At 36.2% G+C, this 21515-nt stretch overlaps 1 protein-coding gene across 3 annotated transcripts in view; it reads right to left on the minus strand.

The window, feature by feature from the left end:
* Rabgap1l (RAB GTPase activating protein 1 like) overlaps window positions 1-21515 on the minus strand; it is a 452094-nt gene that overhangs the window by 203720 nt on the left and 226859 nt on the right. For all 3 annotated transcript variants that reach the window (XM_090340389.1, XM_090340388.1, XM_090340390.1), the window contains one exon: window positions 14323-14436. In XM_090340389.1, coding sequence (XP_090196515.1) covers window positions 14323-14436 — 114 coding nt within the window. The remainder of the gene's footprint in view (window positions 1-14322; window positions 14437-21515) is intronic.

Below are 21515 nucleotides of genomic sequence, written 5' to 3' on the forward strand. Positions count from 1 at the left end.
AATATTTTTAGCACTTTTTAAAGTTACCAACAGCTGCTTGAAGTGGTCTAGGAAGTATTTATTCCTGAAAAACAAATGAGTCTTGGCAAGTCCAGGGACTTGGACTATGGATGTAGCTCAGTGATACAGTACTTGTATAACATGCTCAAGGCACTAAGTTCCATCCTAAGCATGACAAGAGAAGAATAAAACAAAACAGTTTATTGGTGGCATTTTTTACATCATATTTCAAATGACATTTTTAACAAACGAGTGTTCAAGAAGGGAATCTCTATATATAATCACTGGCACTTAGTTTTTAGAACAAATCATAGACATCATAGACATATTAATTTATGTAATAAAACATTATTTTGACTTGCCTTAAAGTGTCATCTCTTACCCTTCAGGTCTGTGATAACCTTGAAAAGTAATGGCCTGCATTTGCAGTGACAACAAGCAGTCTGGCAGTTGTCAGGGAGCAAAACAGGGTTAGAGCTCCTGCTAAGTCTCATTCCCAGAGAATTATTAGACCTGCCTGATGGTTCCAGAGAACATTCTGCATGCATCACTTACCCAGTATGAAGTCTTTTCCCCAGGGGCTTTGTCAAAAAACACTTAAAAGCAATTGTATAGTTCTGTGGCTGTCTTATATGGTGGAAAGAACTTGGGCAAATAATACACAAATCAAAAAGCTTTCATTAAAAAGAATACTTCAGAAAATTTCATAGATGCTTCTGAGTAGAAACACCTAAAGAATGATGCTTATTTATAGGGTTGTGCAAATGTTCAAGGTTCCTGCATTCTAAGAAAGACCTGAGAAATCTCTAAGCTCTCACTTCTGGCTTTCCTTGAAACTGTTCCTAAGGAGGAAATAAAAGCAAACAGAGCATACAGCTGTCCACATGAAAAATGGAAAGACATTTCTAAACACACTACAGAGCCTTTAGACAAAAAAGGAGAGACTTACTAGCTCTAGGACCCCGGAAAATCTCTTTTTAATTATTTGCTGATCACCAAAGATTTAAGTGACTTCATCTGACAAATACAGACTCAAATTAATTTATAAAAATCACTAGCCAAACAGACTTCAACAAGTAGTATCAGGATGAAAATATAAAAACAAAATATAGATTAACAATTCTAGGGGATGAGAGCAAAGGTGGTAGAAAATGACTTCCATTAGGTACAGACTTCTTTCTAGACTAATTGAAATATTATAGAATTAAATACTGGCATTAGTTGTATAAATTTATTGATATAAAACCTATTAAATTGTATATTTTCTTGGGATTAGAAGTCAGTACCTGACACTTTGGTTCATTGGGTTTGCACTCTACCAATTGAATCATGACTTCAAATCCTGAATTAACTTTTTAAAATGATACATTTTCTGTTGTAAGTAATATCTTAATAGAAAAGAAAAAATACAGACTCAAATGGATGTCTATAACATATACGTGCATGGGCCGGGAGTTTTGCCTAGTGGTTAAGGTGCTTGCCTAGCATGCATGAGGACCCGGGTTCGATTCCTCGGTACCACATACATAGAAAAAAGCCGGAAGTGGTGCTGAGGCTCAAGTGGTAGAGCTCTAGCCTTGAGAAAATCCAAGGACAGTGCTCAGGCCCTGAGCTCAAGCCTAGGACTGGTAAAAAAAAACATATATGTGCATATATCTGTATCTACATATATATATGTGTGTATGAATTCCCTTGCCCTGTCCTATAAAACTATTTGCAAAGACCCTCAATAACAATGATCAATGTAACATTCAAATCCATGTTTCTTGCTGTTAAAGCAACAAGGACATTTGGAGAAACAGTAAGTTCTAGAGATGGGACAGAGAAATGACCACAGAAAATGCTTTTTGAGACAAAAATGAAAGGTCATGCTCAAAGAACAATGGACTATGTCAAAAGGACATAGCTACCAGCTTGAAGCCCTCCTGCTGGCTAGTTTTGGGGAAAATTTGAGCACCAAAACAAATGACAATAAGAGATTATATGAGAATACAAAATACAAATATAACAAAAATACAAAAATGACTGGCTTATAATCTCCAAAAGTATCAATCCATGAAAGGAGGGAAAAAAAGGTTAGGATTATTCCAGACTGAAAGAAATGTAGAAGACAAGCAATTAAATGAGTGATTTTGAACATTTTATATAAAAGAAAATATTTAAACTATCCTTAAAACTGTAATGCTGCCTAAAGCTTGGATAGCAGCTAATATATACATATTAATAAACTGAGTTGAGTGTTTCAGTTATGTGAGCGAATACCCTTGTTTATCAGAAAAAATATTTGAAGTATTTGGGAGGTAATGACGCACCATGCTGGCAAACCACTTCAAAAATAGTTGCATAAAACCAAAAGATGTACGTAAAATTCTCCTGTAAGTCAAGTATGCATGTATACACATACATCATACATACGTGTTTGTACATTATCATAGTATAATTTTGGTTGAATCTAATAATAAAACTTGACTTTAGAAAAGATCATTAAAGCTGTCCTATGAGCTGGTAACCTGGAGATTCACTGACATAAAATAATCTAAACACTGGAGACAAATGTAGATAGCTAGATATACTCACAAATATTCACTTAGAAAACAATTTTCTTATCTAATGAATAAAACTCCTAAATACCTATGTTTATCTGTATATAACACATTTAAAAAAATCTCTTGACAACCATTTAAAATTATATTGACATATTCTTTTAAAAGAAATAAAAGAAACATTCAAATATAATTGGAATCCATATCCTTAAAGATTTCTTTTGATGCTTCCATTACAAATGAACTACTATGTAATTATGTGTAGTTATCCATAACTTAGTTTATATTTTTAGAAGGTTATTTTAAGGACATGATACAGGAGACTCAGGAACTCTATGAAATGAAAAAAGCAAGGGCCTTTTCCTTAAGGTGTTTAGCCTGAAAAGATTTATGAATATGGGCACGGTTGCTCAGGCCTATAATCCCAGCTACTCAGGAGGCTGAGATCTGAGGATCACGGTTCAAAGCCAGCCATGCAAAGCCACCCCAGGCACTACAAAGCCATGAGACTCTTATCTCTAATTAATCATTAGAAATTGGGAAGTGGGGCTGTGGCTCAAGGGTAGGGTAGTAGCCTTAAGCTGAAGATCTCCAGCACAGTGCCCAGGCCTACAGTTCAAGTCCTATGACACACACACACACACACACACACACACACACACACACACACAAATTATAAATATTAAGTACTCTATAAGGAAGGAAACAGTAGGAATAGAGATATCCCTTAGGGTATATATGAATGAACATTTATTTTAAGATAAGCACCAAATGAAAAAAGACATCATAGCTAAACTTTGGCAAATGTCTCCCCACTGATCTTGCCAAACTTCCCTTTGAAGCTTAGGTTGCAACATTTCACCAAACTTTCCTTCATTTTCCCCACTGGGACAGAACTGAATTATACTCTAATAGTTCTCTTAGTGAGTGTCCTCCAATTCTTCCTTATTCTCTCTCTCTCTCTCTCTCTCTCTCTCTCTCTCTCTCTCTCTCTCTCTCTCTCTCTCTCTCTCCTCTCTTCTCTCTCTCCTCTCTTCTCTCTCCTCTTTTTGTGGGTCACGGGGCTTGAATTCTGGGCGTGAGTATTGTCCCTGAGCTCTTCAGCTCAAGGCAATGGCCCTGTCCCATGAGCCACACCCCATTTCCTGCTTTCTGGTGGTTAATAAGAGATAAGAGTCTCCTGTTCTTTAATGCCAGGGTTGGTTTTGAACCTTGGTCCTCAGAACTCAACCTCCTAAGTAGCTAGGATTACTGGCATGAGCCACCCTGCCTGGCTTCTTGGTATTTTCTTTTTTCAATATTCTTTTTTAATTGTAATTAATAGAAGGGTTACATTATAATCACCAGATAAAAGGTGCATTACTTCACAAATATTGATATCCCTTTTCATGTTTTTGTCCCCATTTCCTTTCTTCCCCTCATCTTGTTTTCCCTCTTCCCTATGCTATTTCAAATAAACATATACAATATACCAGATAACAAGGTAAGATACTGTAACAGTATGGTATAAACAAGGGACAACAAAAGAGATGAGAAATAACACACAAAGTACATTAAGAACATCAATCACACATTATATGGCTCGTGTATTTTCTTTTTTCATTATTGTAATTAATAGAAGGGTTACATTATGTTCACCAGATAGAAGGTGCATTACTTCACAAACATTGATACCCATACTCATGTTTTTGTCTCCATTTTCCCTCCCATTTCCTCCTGTCAACTTATTTTCCCCCTTCCCTATCCAATTTCAAATAATCAAATAAACATATATACAATATATCAGATAACAAGATAAGATACTGTAACAATATGAGATAACCAAAGGACAACAAAAGAGATGAGAGGTAACATAGTACATTAAGAACAACAGTCATACCATATATGGCTCCTGTTTCTGTATCTTGGAGGTCCTTTCATTTAGCGTCATACTATATGACCTTATGTATCTAGGTTTTGTTCTATTGTAAATCTCTGCTAAGAGAGCCCAAGGTTTCTACTGATTATGACAAATGTGGGAAACCATTGAGCTTATCTTCCTTTGAGTCTGGCTTACTTCACTTAATATGATTTTTTCTAAGTCTTTCCATTTCCTTACAAATGGGGCAATATCGTTCTTTCTGACAGCAGAATAGAATTCCATTGTGTATAAATACCACATCTTGTTGATCCACTCATCAACTGAGGGGCATCTGGGTTATTTCCATATCTTTGCTATGGCAAATAGTGCTGCAATGAACATGGTTGTGCTAGTAGATTTAGTATGTCCTTGTTTCTGGACGATTGGGTAAATGCCCAGTAATGGAATTGCTGAGTCATAGAGGAGCTCTATGTTTAGTCTTTTGAGGAACCACCATACTGCTTTCTATAGAGGTTGAACAAGTTTATACTCCCACCAACAGTGTAGTAGTGAGCCCTCCTGGCCACATCCCGCCCAGAATCTGTTGTTGGATTTCTTGCTCATGGCATTCTAACTGGAGTGAAAAGGAATCTTAAAGTTGTTTTGACTTGCATTTCTTTTATGGCCAGAGATGTGGAGCATTTCTTCATTTGTCTATAGGTCATTCTTATTTCCTCTTCAGACAAGACTGTCATTAAGTCTTTGGCCCATCTTTTAATGGGATGGTTGTTTCTTTGGAGATAAGTTTTAGAGTGATTCAATTTTTTGAGCTCTTGATATATTTTAGATATGAGGCCTTTGCCTGTTGTATGGTTAGTGAAGATTTTCTCCCACTCTGTTGGCTTTTTAGTTAATTTGTTAGCTATGTAATTTGCCATACAGAAGCTCTGTAGTTTAATGCAGTCCCACTCATCCATACTATCTTTGATTTGTTATGTTTCTGGGTCTTTATTAAGAAAGTTTCGACCTGTGCCAAGGAGACCTAGTGTATCTCCTATTCCTTCTTGTAAAGTTTTCAGTGTATTGGCTTTTACTTCGAGGTCTTTGATCCATTTGGAGTTAATCCTGGTGCAGGGTGACAAGAAGGATCCAACTTTAGTTTTATGCAGGTGCTTAACCAGTTCTGCCAGCACCATTTGTTGAAGAGGCTGTCTTTCTTCCATTCTGTTTTTTTGGCTCCCTCATCAAAGATTAGGTGGCCATAGGTCTGTGGGTTAATATCTGGGTTCTCATTTCTATTCCATTGGTCTTCAGGCCTCTCCTTGTGCCAGTACCAAGCTGTTTTGGTGACTATAGCTCTATAAAAGTCTTAAGTTTGGTATTGAAATTCCTCCTGCTCTGTTCTTTCTGCTAAGAAATGTTTTTGCTATACGAGGTCTTTATTATTCCATATGAAATTTTGGATTGCTTCTTCTATTTCTTTAAAGAATGACATTGGGATATTGATGGGTATTAGGTTGAATCTGTAGATAGCCCTTGGCAAGATTGCCATTTTTATGATGTTGATTCCTCCAATGCAGGAGTATGGGAGGTTTTTCCATTTCCTCAGTTCTGCTTTAATTTCCTTTTTCAGGGTTTTAAAGTTTTCATCCAATAGGTCCTTTACATTCTTAGTTAAGTTAATTCCTAGGTACTTTATTTTCTTTGAGGCTATTGCAAAAGGAGTTGCTTTCCTGATTGCTGCCACAATCCTCTCATTGTTGGCATACAGGTTGATTTTTGAGGGTTAATTTTATACCCTGCTACATAGCAAAAGTTTCAAATCAGCCCAAGCAACTTGGGAGTAGAGTCTGTAGGGTTCTTTAAATACAGAATCATGTCGTCTGCAAAGAGAGAAAGTTTCACTTCCTCTTTCCCTATTTGGATCCCCTTTATGCTTGCTTCTTGCCTTATTGCTTGGGCTAGGAATTCTAACTAATATTTTCTTATATATTTAATCTTGTCATTGTTATAGGCTTCTCATGGGACCTGAATTAACAGTTTTATCAAGTCAAGGCCATAGTTAAGGCCATAGATAAAGTATGTCTGGTACTCAGTATGACAGACAAATGAGTTACCATTTTCCGTTAAAGACTAAACAGAATAACGTTAAATAAAATAAACCTAAACTTTCCAGAACAATTTTAAAATGACCTTTCTCTCATATATTCAAGTATTATAGCATGAAATTATAAGCTAGATAGATAGAGAGATAGATAGACAGACAGACACAGACGCTATAGTTAGGTAGATGAACAGATCTTTCAATTCTTTTATCTATTTTTGTATATGATAAGAGCACCTAAAATCTACTTAATAAAAATCCCCGATACAATTTATTAAGCATAATGCTCATGCTTTACATGAGATCTCAATCTTGTTTTAATATGTAAGTTACTGTGGGCAGAGTGGGTAGGAAAAACTTCACATAGGAGAAGGGCAACTAAGATTTAGACAGATGGGAAGGAGGAGGAGGACAATGCAAATACATTCTTCCTGGGGGAGAAACCAGGAAGAGGTCCACTTAAGGGGGAGGATTCAAAAATGCATAAAGAAATGTGACTTAGGAGGAGGCTTCAACAATATAAAGATATTGTCAATTTTGTAATCATTAGAAAGAAGATGATATATCAGTGTAATTCTATGACATACATAATTTGTTCTGGAATAACCTAAGAGTTTGTCTATAATATATAAGCCATTTAAGTCTATGGAAACAGGTTTCAATTTTTTTAAAATCTTAAGTACAAAAAGAAACATGAATATAATTTTACGTGAAGATTACTTGTGTTTTGTTTTCAAAATAAATACTATTTTCTTCCCCAAAGAGCAACATTATCTTTTCTTAGAAGAGTGACTCTAACCAAACCCTTCGACTTCATATCAATTCCTTCATTCTAATTTTTTCTATTATTATCCTCTTTATAATTCCACTTTCCTACTTCTTTGCCTTACTAATAGTAAAGTAGCTTCAATTAGCTTTTCAGCTAAAGGACTATGGGCTCATATAATCATCGAGGCAATTTCAAGAATTTCTTCTGGTACCAAGAACATGGGAAAAAAAATTAAATCTCTTCACACGCTCTCAAGAGCATAAGGAATCACTCATTCATTCTAGGACTATAGCCTCATTCATCGCACCATTTCTTTGTTACAGCCTCAGAAGAAGATATGTATTTAAAAGAAAATCACATCTCCTCAGTTGAGTTCTGATTCAACAAGAAATTGTACATAAAAGAGAACAAATAAGCAACAAAATAATCCTTCCCATATGAATATACTGATACTAACATATAAAAATGATTCTGAAGGCATGTAAGCAAAGGTTGAGCATAAAGATCACACACACACACACACACACACACACACACACACACACACACACAAAGGTGGAAGGAAATAAAGAGGGAATTATCCAATTTCAAGTTAAAATTCCTTATATGCATGTACCGCACACATATGGTTCTGAACAGTTAAACCAAATTTTCCTTGTCAATGAAGTATGTCCTTGCCTTATTCAAGGTAAAACTATCCTTGAACAATCCTAAAATGGCAAGCATAGAAAGATTTAAAAGAAGAAAATAAAACAAAATGGTTACTCTGATAGATTAAGATTCATCAGTATTCAAAACCTTGTAGTGTCTCTATCCAACTACAGACAAGATCAATGCACATTTTCTTCTATTCTTAAAAATGTGAAATATTAACCAACACTTTCTATACTGAAGAGACCACCATGAAAAACTGACCATGTAAATTTCCTAAATGTCTTATAGAATAAAAGTTTATACAATATAAACTTATGAGAAAACTAGACAACAAAATATTTAAGATATTACTACATGCATAGTAGAATCCCTAGTTAATATCTCAGGTTTTTAAATTGGGATTCTGGAAGGGCTCTAATTTCTACACAAGTAAACAAGAGTGAAAAAAGGGTCCTGGGGTCTGGACCAAAACAAAAAAAAAAATGGGTCATGAGACCTGAACTCTGGGCCTGGACCCCATCCCTGAACACTTCAGCTCAAGGCTACCACTTTACCACTTGAGCCACACGCCACTTCTGGTTTCTGGTGGTTAACTGGATGGAGATAAGAGTCTCGAGTACTTCAGTGCCAGGGCTGGCTTTGAATCATGATCCTCAGATCTCAGCCTCCTAAGTAACTAAGATTCCAGGGTTGAAACACTGGCACCTGGCTTGATTGAGTCTTATACAGAGATTTACATTTAAAGTGAATAACTACATAGGCACCATTTGATAAAAGAGGTCCGAATATAACAGAAAGACAAGTAGAATTGCCAAGTTAGAGTTTAATCACTTTTATATTGATAGGTAAAGCTACTAATTGATATAGGGGCTTAGCTCTTTTTTTTTTTGCCAGTCCTGGGCTTGGGCTCAGGGCCTGAGCACTGTGCTTGGGCTTTCTCAAGGCTAGAGCTCTACCACTTGAGCCTCAGCACCACTTCCGGCTTTTTTCTATGTATGTGGTACCAAAGAATCGAACCCAGGTCTTCATGCATGCTAGGCAAGCACTTAACCACTAGGCCAAACTCCCGGCCCAGGGCTTAGCTCTTAAATACTGTATTTATCTGTAATGTCTTCAAAGAAAAAATACCTAAGCAACATTTTAGAATTTTAGAAAATTAGCACTGGAAAATCTTATGAGTCCCTGTTTCTTTATTGAGGAGAAAATCTAAAATGTGATTTTTTTCCCCAAAAATCTGCTTCTACTTGGTGGTAGACTAAAAAATCAGACCCAGATCTCGAGCCCAGTCTTTTAAACTGTGCTGGTCTGCCTCACAACTTAAAAAGTATTTTACCTAATACATAAATTAGAAAAATGCTAAAGACAGAAGGGATGCTACAATATATTTCCCTCTTAAATTATCCTCTCTTAAAATATATTGTCTACCTAATAAGAATATATTGAGGGAAAGAGAGAAGGGCCATATGTTTTCATTTGTGGAAAACTTTCAACTACAGGAGCCTATGAATTTTATTATTATATTTTCATCCCAACTCTTCCCATTATAAATTTATGTCAACAGAAGAAGCTTTGAACTATCTCAATTTTCTCCAAATTTGAAAAGGATATTAAGAGGTGAAACTGAAATTGACAGGGCCATTAAAACTTGATAGTAAGTTTTTAATAGTCCTCCTATTATCTGACAGTTCATATCATTTCTCATCTCAGCATAGCCACAGAAAATTTTTCACCTAAAAAGTCAGATAGTTATATCCTTGAAACCAGGGTCGGTTGCAAAACTTACTGTAAATAAAATTCTTCTAGTAATTTTTGCTTGATTTAAAAGCACAAAATATCCTATCTCTTCTACAGGCTCTACCCATGAAGAAATATCAAAAAATAAATAAGGAAATATACACAATGGAATTCTATGCTGCTGTCAGAAAGAACGACATCACCCCATTTGTAAGGAAATGGACAGACTTAGAAAAAACATATTAAGTGAAGTAAGCCAGACTCAAAGTAACATAGGTTCAATGGTTTCCCTCATTTGTCATAATCAGTAGAAACCTAGCAGAGATTTACAATAGAGCAAAACCTAGATACATAAGGCCATATAGGATGAAAGGACCTCCAGGATATAGAAACAAAAGCCATATAATGAGGGATTGTTGTCCTTAATGTACTATGTTATCTCTCATCTCTTTTGCTGTCCCTTGGTTATCTCATATGTTTACAGTTTTTTACCTTGTTATCTGATATATTGCATATATGTTTATCTGGTTATTTGAAATAGGATAGGGAAGGGGGGAAAAAAGATGAGGGGCAGGGTTGGGGGGAAGGAAATGGGGACCAAGACATGAGAAAGGGTATCAATGTTTGTGAAATAATGCACCTTCTATTTGGTGAATATAGTGTAACCCTTCTATTAATTATAATAAAAAATTATATGAAAAAAGTAAATAAGGAATGTATGTGAAAGTACTGTGAAAATGTGAAATTATTACAATAGATAGAAGGCACTATATGGCTTTAAAAGGTCTATACTTGTGTTATTGGTTTAAGCTATGTATTTCTTAATTAGATGTATTTCAAATTGTAGGGATCCCTACTACACTGTTGGTGGGAGTATAATCTTGTTCTACTACTATAGACAGCAGTATGGCAATTCCTCAAAAGACTTTTAAACATAGAGCTCTCCTATAACCCAGCAATTCCACTCCTTGGCATTTACCCAAATGCCCAGAAACAAGGACATACGAAAGCCACTAGCACAACAATGTTCATTGCAGCATTATTTACTATTGCGAAGATATGGAACCAACTCAGATGCCCCTCAGTATATGACTGGATCAAGAAGATGTGGTACTTATACGCAATGGAATTCTATGCTGCCATCAGAAAAAATGATATCGCCCCATTTGTAAGGAAATGGAAAGACCTGGAAAAAAATCATATTAAGTGAAGTAAACCAGACCTTAAGGAATATGGGCTCAATGGTTTTCCTCATATGCAATAACTACATATCTAGTACACATCAAGGACTCTCCTAGCAGAGGATTACAATAGCTAAAACCTAGGTACATAAGGTTATATAGTATGAGACTAAATGAAAGGATCTATATAATATGGAAACAAGAGCTTTATCTTGTGTGATTGTTGTTCTTAATGTACTGTTATTTTTCTTCCCTTATGGTTAATCTCATATTATTACTGTATCTTATCTGGTATAATGTATATATATTTATTTGAAATAGGAAAGGGAAAGGGGTAAAACAAGATGAGGGGAGGGGGCGAGGGAAATGAGGACAGAAACATGAGAAGGGGTATCAATGTGTGTGAAGTAATGCTCCTTCTATCTGGCAAATATAACTGTAACTCCTCTATTAATTATAATAAAAAAATAAAATACTTAAAATTGAAAAAAAGGAAGACAAACCATTAAGTATACCTGTTAGAACCCAAGAAAATTTTGGTTTCTCCAACTTTTGCTGATAATGTGTGTATGTGTATATCTATGTGTCTGTGTGTGTCTGTATATGTGTGTGTGTGTGTGTGTGTGTGTGTGAGAGAGAGAGAGACAGAGAGATTTGCTGATGAATATTATCAAAATTATAGTAAAATTATTTTATGTTTATAAATAAATATATATAAATATATTGAAGATCAAACTGAGGCTTTGCACAGCTAGGAAAGCACTCTGCTTACCTAGCAAGTAAGAAACCCTGAGTTCAAACCATAGTATCTGCAGGGAAAAAAAAAACAGAAAACACTGTTCTAATGCTATAAGCTAGAACCACCTAAATAAAGTTAGAAACAATTCTTTCTTATGATTTTTTTCATCTAAACCAGAAGGTAAATTCAGGTACGAATTTTTAAAAGAGTAGGAAAAAAAATCTTAACATAGGCCGGGAGGATGGCATAGTGGCAGCATGCTCACTAAGCATGCATGAAGCCCTGGGTTTGATTCCTCAGTACCACATACACAGAAAATGCCTGAAGTAGAGCTGTGGATCAAGTGAGAGAGTGCTAGCCTTGAGAAAAAAGTGTCCAAGGACAGTGCCTAGGCCCTGAGTTCAAGCCCCAGGACTGGCAAAAAGAAAAATCTTAATATAACTTTTCTCTTTAATAAGCACTTAAATAGTATATACAACCTTTTATGTAATAGTCTCGTTTTTTTTTTTTGCATTGTAGACTATTGGGAATTCAACTCAGAGCTTCCCATTTGTTACACAAATATCTACTATTTGAACCATGCAACTGTTTTCATCTGACTTTCAGACAGGGTTTCATGCTTTGTTGTCAGACAACAATAGGCTGAGATCCTCCTGTTGATTACCTCCTGGGTAGATGGCACCAAAGGCATGAACCACCATTATTGGTTTTGCATTTTTAAAATTTGATGATAGATCGTCTTCCCGAAAGTATGATATGCTCAGATTTTAAGTTATTAATGTGTTTCTAACTCTAAACAATATATAAATATACTCAGGCCTTGTGTATGCCAGGAGGGCACTTTGCCATTAAGCTACATAGCCAGCACCTCTAAAATAGATTTTCAATCAGTTGTCTATTTATAATACTGGAAAACTATTAGTGTAAAAAAAATGCGAAGTAGGGGGAGGAAGTGGGAAAAGGGCAAAACTACCACCATAAAAGAAGCATTTTAATGAAAAGGATGTGCCACTTGCAAAATTAAACAATTGTACTTGGTTAGCATATGTAGGCGAGTGCTTCTACGGCTGTTTTATTTTTTAAACAGTAAATACAAAATGCAATAGACTGAGCATACTTCAGATTGCTTACTGGCACATTTTTACTATTCCTTAAAAAAGGCTAAATTTGAGTCAAGAGGGAATGGCTCGGGCTTTTAATCCTTGGTAGTAAGGAGGCTGAGATTCTGAAAATCACAGTTTTCAGCCCAGGGCAGAAAAATCTAAGAGAGACTATCTCAAAAAGCAGGGGTTATGGACACAGGTAGCCCAGGCATATAATCTTTGCTACTTAGGCGGTTGATCTTAGAATCACACTTTGAATCCAGATGGGGCAAGAAAGGATGTGAGATTCATCTCCAATTCACCACCAAAAAGCCAAAAGTGTGGCTGTTGTTTGAAATGTTTGAGGCACTAGCCTTGAGCCAAAAAAAAAAATCAGGGACAGGGCCCAAGCCCAGATTTGAAGCCTTTAAGATTAACACATATACATATACACACACACACACACAAAAATGGTAGAGGGCCGGGAGTTTGGCCTAGTGGTAGACTGCTTGCCTAGCATGCACGAAGATCTAGGTTCGATTTCTTGGTATCACACACATAGACAAAAAGCTGGAAGTGGTGTTGTGGCTCTAGTGGTAGAGCACTAGCGTTGAGAAAGCCTAAAGACAAGTGTTCAGGACCTAAGTTCAAGCCCTAGGACTGGGGGGGGGGGGGGGGGGGAAAGGTAGAACATCAGATAAGAAAGAAAAGTAAGGAAGCTCAAAGCCCTGACTTAAAATCTTGGTGTAGCAAATTAACAATAACAACAAAAAGGTTTGCTATGCACTGCCTAATCCTAGCTACAGAGGAGGCTGATATGTGAGGATCCCGGTTCAAAGCCAGCCTGGACACAAAAATCCATGAGACTCTAGAACAGTAAGAAGAATAAGCATTGTACCATATTTCATTCCATTTCTGATATAATTTTTGAGCACTCAGTCATTTATTGGGTAGTCTTTTGACAGTGACAGAATTTTTTGTATTTAAACCAGCAAGCCAGATTTTTCTAGGTGTACTAATAACCTAGGAGAAGAAAGATTCAAAATAACACAAAAAAACTGAACAAAAATGTATAAAGTGGCACAAATTAGAGTATATGGACAATATCAAGAGAACTTGATGGTATTCAACAGCAGGTCCACATGGATTCAAATACATGTGTATTGTCAACAAAGCAAGACAATTGTCACATTATTTTTATAAAAGAGCAGTCATCTGGGACTCCTCAACCTTTGCAAGCTGGCCTGAAAAAACCTCATGGTCTTCCCTGTTAGCAGGAGAGCAAATTGAGGCTATGAAATGCCTTCTTTGACAAAGGCAGAAAAAAGTTCACCTGGCAGGCTAAGACAGCATACAGAATAACGCTGGAAAGACACGAGACAGAAAGAAAACCTAAAAACTTTTTGGATAGGTTCTAAAACTATAGCACTTACTATAAATATCCATGAGAAAAAGTAAGGGTGGGCCAGGAGTTTGGCCTAGTGGTAAAGTGCTTGTTTAGCATGCACGAAGACCCAGGTTCAATTCCTTGGTACCACATAGCAAAAAAAAAAAAAAAAAAAAAGGTGGAAGTGGTGCTGTGGCTCAAGTGGTAGAGCTCTAACCTTGAGAAAGCCTAAGGACAGTGAGTTCAACCCCAGGATTGGCAAAAAATAAAGTAAGGGTGGAGCTACTACCTTGCAGATCTTGTAGAGTGATTCCTGACCATCTCCACCAGTGTCTTTGAAGTAATCATGTGCAGGAAATGTACGGTGAATATCTCGAGTAATAACACTTTCCTGGGCTGATTCCTAAAAGAAAAGACAAACTTGACTTTAGTTACCAACATAAACTTTCTTCTCAATTATGAAAAATAACATTTTTACATAGTAATAATTTCAAGCAGCACAAAAAGATACACCTAGCCAAAAAAAAACCTCTCTTCTAACCCAGACTCCCAGACTATTCAATATTTTTATGACCTCATAGTCAAGATATATGATATGTTTACATGTAAGGGAAGAAAGAAAATTTATTTAAACAAATTTCCATAGAAACAAACACTTTCAATTAATAAAGTAAGTTATAGTATATTTCTTTATGAAGTCATACAAATTATTTTATTATCTTTAGAAGTGGTTATGAAAAAGAATGACAAAGTGAATACAGACATATCAGGATTTAATTAATATTCTATTGATCACATCTTTTGCATTTTGTTTTCTTTATATATTAACATAAGGAACATTTTTAGACATAATCCAAATATGTTCAAGAATAGATTTCTATAGGCAAACTACTAGAGCATTATGAACACACTCATTTTCAGCTCCTGACAAAGATATTTACAACAAAATATACTTTATATAACTTATTAATTTTGGTAATTTAAATGACAAACTCAGACCAAAATTATTTAATTAGTAAAAAGATGTTGGGCATGGTGGCTCACACCTGTAACCCTAGCTACTCAGGAGGTTAGCAAGACCCTTATCTCAGGGCCCGGGAGTTTGGCCTAGCGGTTAAAGTGCTTGACTAGCATGCACAAAGACCCGGGTTCGATTCCTCGGTATCCCACATACACAACCAAGCCGGAACTGGCAGAGACGAGACACAACCAAACCGGAACAGTGGCAGAGACAAGACTGCGACGGCGACAGAGAGCGAAAGAAGCGAGCTGAGCTGAAGTGAACAGAGCCCAACCGAGTGGTGGCCGGAGCGAGCGGAACAGTGGCAGAGACAAGACTGCGACGGCGACAGAGAGCGAAAGAAGCGAGCTGAGCTGAAGTGAACAGAGCCCAACCGAGTGGTGGCCGGAGCGAGCGGGGCCAGAGCGTGCGGGAGCGAGCGGGGCCAGAGCGAGCAGAGCCAGGAGCAAGCGACAGCTGGCCGGGCCGGAGCGAGCGGGGCCAGAGCAAGCCGGGCCAGAGCAAGCCAGGGCCGGAGCGAGCGGGGCCTGAGCTAGAAAGGGGGGCCTAGCCGGGCCGGATCGAGCAGGGCCAGAGCGAGCGGGGCCAGAAAGAGAAAGGGGCCAAAAAAAAAAAAGAAAAAAAAAAAGACCCTTATCTCAATAAGAGCTGAACACAATGGTACAATCCTGTCCTCACAACTATAGGAGAAGAATAAGGAAGGATTGTGGTCCAGACTGGCCAGGGCACAAAAATATGTCCTGTTTGAAAGGTAACTAAAGCAAAAAGATCTCAAGTGTTTGAGTAATGACAGCTTAGCAAGCGCAAGCCCTTTAGTTCAAATCTCATTATTGACTTCTCCAAAAAGAATAAAATGCTACCTTCTCCACCCCCTCCCAACTACATTATCCAATTCCACAAAACAGAAAGCTATAACCTATTTTATTAATGTGACATATGCTTTAAACATAAGTTTGAAGGTCTTTTTAAGACAGATTCAGGAACTAAAGCAACAAAATTAAGTAGTGTTATAAATCTTATTAAAATGATTGGTCACTGGATTTAATTTTACTACTGGAAATGTTTGTTTTATTTGTATCTAAATGCTAAGAAAAAAGGATAGGACTACTCTTAGCCACCCTGAAGATGGAAATATTTTGTTCAATTTATTGAAGCATGAAAAACAACTAATTGCAAATTAAAAGTACTGTTCAATGTCTTGCTTACACTCAAACAACAAATTCCACCTAACAAGCTTAAATAAAGAAAGAAAATAATGTTTTACATATGAGTTACTTTAGTGAGTGCTGCTTTCTTTTCTCTTTCCAGCTAAGTATACAAGAAGAAGTGGGCTGCTAATTAACTCTATTAAACCAGTACCTTTTCTTATTGCTTTTTTCATTTCAGCTACTACTTCATACTGGGTGATAATTAGATCTTATATCATGCAGAGGAAGAAAAGAAGCAAAATGAAAAGTTCTAAATACACTAGCAAATACAGAGTACATAAATCAGAGCAGGAGAAATTCTGATGGTTTGCCTAGGAGTTAAAGTGCTTGCCTAGCATGCATGAAGACCTGGGTCTTCCTCAGTACCACATACATAGAAAAAAAAAAGCCGGAAGTGGTGCTGAGGTTCAAGTGGTAGAGCTCTAGCCTTGAGAAAGTCCAAGGACAGTGCACAGGCTCTGAGCTCAAGCCCAGGACTGGCAAAAAAAAAAAAAAAAAAGAATTGATTATTAATGCTGAACAAGAAAGGAACATTTGAAAAATTTAAATAGCTTAAGTAAACAATATATATACAAAATTTGTCAAGGTATATGGGCACCCATGGCTCATGCCTACAATCTTAGCTACTCAGTTCAAAGCCAGCCCAAGCCCAGAAGTGCATGAGACTTTTATCTCCAATTAACCACCAGAAAACCGGAAGTTGAGCTGTGACTCAAATGGTAAAGTGCTAGCCTTGAGCTGAAGAGCTGAAGAACAGCGCCCAGACACACAGTTCAAGCAAGAGAGGGGAGGAGAGGGGAGGGGAGAGAAGAAGAGGGGAAGGGAAGAGAGGGGAGGAAAATTGAAATGAAATTATTTTCTTGAAAACCTTTCATAAGTAGGAGTTTCCTTAGTCTTGGTAGTTCTCTCCATAATGAGAAGACAGTTATTCCTTCCTGGACATCTCTTTCATCAATGCCAACTATTAAAACGTGACTTCTCATTAGGTAGATGTCTAATCCTGCACCTCAATATAGTAGTTTAGTGCTTTGAAGAACTCATTGGTTCTATTTTCCAGAGGTTTTTTTCTTCTTTCTTTTCTTTTTTTGGTTTCATACCTAAAGGATCTCAGGCTACTGACTTTTGTTAAACATTAGTTTCTTTATCTTTAAAAAGGAATATCAAATGATTATTAAAATAATGTATATATACTGTTTAGTACATTACCTAGTATAAATTGAATACTCATTATTTCACTTTTCAAATTTTTTGTGAATGTATATTTCAGACATTTTATGGTACTTAAAATATTCAAGTGTAATACAGCTGGGGTACTGGTAGCTCACATTTGTAATCCTAGCTACTCAGGAGGCTGGATCTGAGGACTGCAGTTAGAAGATAGCCCATGGGCAGAAAAGTCCATGAGACTCTCATCTCTAATTAACTACCAAAAAAAATCCAGAAGTGTCTCAAGTAGTAGAGCACTACCCTTGAATAAAAAAAAAACAAAATAGCTCAGAGACAGGCACCAGGCCCCGAATGAGAAAAAAAAGAATAATCATTTTTCTTTTTTTTCCTTTTTGTAACTGCTATTATAAAGGTGATATATAGAGGGGTTACAGTTACATAAGTCAGGTAAAGTGTACAATTCTTTTTGGGTGATATATAATTATATAATATATTTGTATATTAGAAACATTATGCTTATTAAGCCAGTTATTCTAGATTCTATGGAATCATGATACACACACACACACATAAACCCCCCCACACACGTATCCTATTCTTAATTAACAATCATGAGTTTTATATGTCCTAAATTATTGTTGCTTCTATTAATTCTCTAATAAAAATGAGAAATTACTTGAATAAAGTACTATTTCTATCAACATACCCAAGGTCTTACTCCAGAGTTTTACATTCCCTATTCCCCATATGACAGAGAGAAGATCTGCACAAATATTCTTAGAGGAGGATTAAGAAGGACAGGGAAGATAGCAGCCACATTTGCCAGAGCACACAACATTTCTATCATTACTTTAGAATTTAGCTTCTAAGCATCAGAGAATGACTAAAGAAATGGTTATAAAAGACAAATGTGGCCAGGAGTGTAGCCTAGTGGTAGAGTGCTCACCTAGGATGCATGAAGCCTGGGGTTCGATTTCTCAGTACCACATATACAAAGAAAGCTGGAAATGGCATTGTGGCTCAAGTGGCAGAGCACTAGCCTTGAGGAAAAAGTGTCCAAGGACAGTGGTCAAGCTCTGAGTTCAAGCCGCAGGACTGGCCAAAAAAAAAGACAAATGCCACAGTCACAACTGCCTATCTGCATCACCATCAAAAATGTAACTCACAGACAAAGTCCTGGAGATATACTTTCTCCTCATAGCAAGTGCAGTCATATATAATAGCTACCTTTAGACCATAAAATAATGAAAGATTTGCAACAAAGATTGAAAAGTTGAATTTTCCCCACATAGTCTAGAAACTATTACTACCATGTAGATACTGAATCACAATTCTCTTAAGTTCCTAAAAATCATTAATTAATAAAACTAAAACTTCCTTGAAACAAGACTACAATCTCTAATGGACAAAATCCATGGTCCAACAGAGGATATGACTGATTTGTTGCTGATCAGTTTTAAACCAACTCTTACAAGGTATGTTAGGATCTTGATTGCCTTTTGATCTTTTTATATCTCAAGCCAGCTGTCAAGAGTATTGCACAAGAGTATGGCACAAATATGACATGTTTGTAATTCTCTTAATTCCTACTAGAAGAGAATCAATCATCAGTGACTTGCTTGATATGAAAAAGAAATGAATGCAACATTCAAGTGTCAACAAGTATTAGGAAGACAGATTTGGAAGCCCATAGCCTATTATTTTTTATGAAACAATTTGTGGGATGTCAAGAAGGAAAAAGGCATTTTGTTGAGAATTACTATTTTACTATATGACCTTAGCTACAGTAGAAGTATAAAGGCAATATCCTGACAAATAAACATCTCATCTCTACCTTTACTTGCTATATTTTTAAACATGCAATGCACCTTTTCTTATTAATCCTTATTGTCAGGCACAAAGCATAAACTGAATTTTAACTTTACAACTACCACAAACTCAGTTCAACTTTGTAAATAACAATGCCAACTGTTAAAGTCATTGAAATGCCAGTGTAGACCATTCATAGCCACAGTAGGCAGATAAATGATTCAAAGCTAAAATCATTTTCAACTTTAGAATATGCTTTCTCTTCTTACTCCATGGGTATCTTCCTTTAGTTCCATGTTGGACAGTAAAACATCACAAGCACGCATGCTTATATGCCCTGAAAGCAGATGGGTTTGCAGCAGTGGGTGTCATTCACTCACCTTGATGTTTGCCAAAAATACAGACAGCCAGAGATGAAAGGAGAAAATATTAAAGTTTATTCTTGTTTCAAATATGCTACTAAAATTGTAAGAGAGAAAGAACAATAAAATTGGATCTCTGCCAAATTTCATTAGTTGAATAAAAGGTGAAATCTTAGCATAGGGGTATATAAAGACAAAGATATAAACTTCAAATCATATTATGAAGAAATTACTTCCCGAGAACTGTGCACACTTGCTGCCAAATGCCTCAAAATCAAAGCATGACATAAAGGTCATATTCTGTCTTTAAGTGAAACCATATTGTATCTATAAATGAAAAGACATCTTGAGAGAAGAGGTAACAATGAAAACAAAAAGACAAAAGAGTGGAGGTAGTGTATTTACAGGTCAGTCAATATTCATATTTTAGTCCTGAAGAAGGGAGAAGAGTGGAAGCACATGACTAGAAATAAACATTTCTTTGGTACTAGAAGACTAGGAAGCATTGAAGAATATGGAATAGCCTGGATTTCCTAGAGATCTCAGGGAAGCTAGGCCAGATTCTATAAGAGGAATATTTGGGATTATTTTTAGACTCTATCTACCTGCTAAGTTCACTTATGCCATGTTTAAGTATTCTTAGGGCTGCTGAATGTTCACAGGAGAGTTCAAATGTGACAAGCTTGGGATTCCCAAAAAAAGTCATTAAACTTCTATTAGGAGAGGCTTATTCTGTTTGAGCTTTTGAGCTTGGCATATTTTGTTCAACATGATGATCCCCAGTTCTATTCATTTCCTTTAAAATTACATAACTTTATTTTTATTTATGATAGACTATATACTTCAAGTATATATATATACATATGTATATATTTCCTAATGCTTGCTTTTATTTCTTGAGCTATTAGAGCCCTATTTAGAAATTCATTGCCTTAGCTTTTGTCTCCAAATGTTTCCCTGATGTTTTCTTATAATAGTTTCAAGTCTTGTATTGCTATTTTTATTTATTTTGAATTTATTTTTACACAGAGTAAGAAACAGGGGTCAAGTTCCAGTCTTCTACATGTAGACATACAGTTTCCACAGCACCATTTGTTTAAGAGGCTGTTTTTTATCTCACATATGTTTTTGGGACATGTATTAAGAGTCAGATGAATGTAGCTATAAAGGCTTATTCCTGGGATCAACAATTTTTTCAGTACTTAAAAAGAAATAGGCTCTATTCTAGAAGTAGATGTAAATATCTGTGCCCCTCTGGATATTACCCTCTAGTTAAGGTGGAGAAGACATTAAACAATTGTACAATGTTGATTAGCTATTAAACACACTTAAAAAAACAAGATAAAATGATAGGGTGATATTTTAGGGTAGTCTTGCTTCTCTAGGTGAATATATAAATATTTAAGAAACAATCATTTAGTCAAGAGAAAAACCCTGAGTTGTGAGTAGGATGGCAACACATCGTCTATGTTGTTCTCTTGTATTCCAATATGGTACCCACTGTTAATTGCAAATAGGAAAACAAATCCACATTGCATTCCAGTGCTTTTTTGTAATCTTCTGCCTTAATAGCTTTACTTTCCATATTTTCTCCTACTGAAATTTTCTTCACATATTAAGGCTCATTAGTCTTTCACAGTAGTGCTTTTCTAATGATCTCAAGTGAAAATATCTTCTTGCTTATTCTACTATATCAAGTTACATATATTTGTATAAAAATTATTACACATTGCCTTGGACTATGACATATTTTATCTCTACCAACTAAAGGAGTGCTTCTTGGCTAGTAGATATGGAATCTTAATAGTACATGTAATAGGGGTTGAACACATATTTGTTGAATGAATGGCTCTATGAAAGAGTAACAGTGAAATAAGACAGGAAAAAAAAGGCAGTGAAGAAGGGAGGGAAGGAC

This window comes from Megascapheus bottae, chromosome 10 (assembly GCF_031878675.1).
Source record: "Megascapheus bottae isolate mThoBot1 chromosome 10, mThoBot2.hap1, whole genome shotgun sequence".
Lineage (NCBI taxonomy): Eukaryota > Metazoa > Chordata > Mammalia > Rodentia > Geomyidae > Megascapheus > Megascapheus bottae.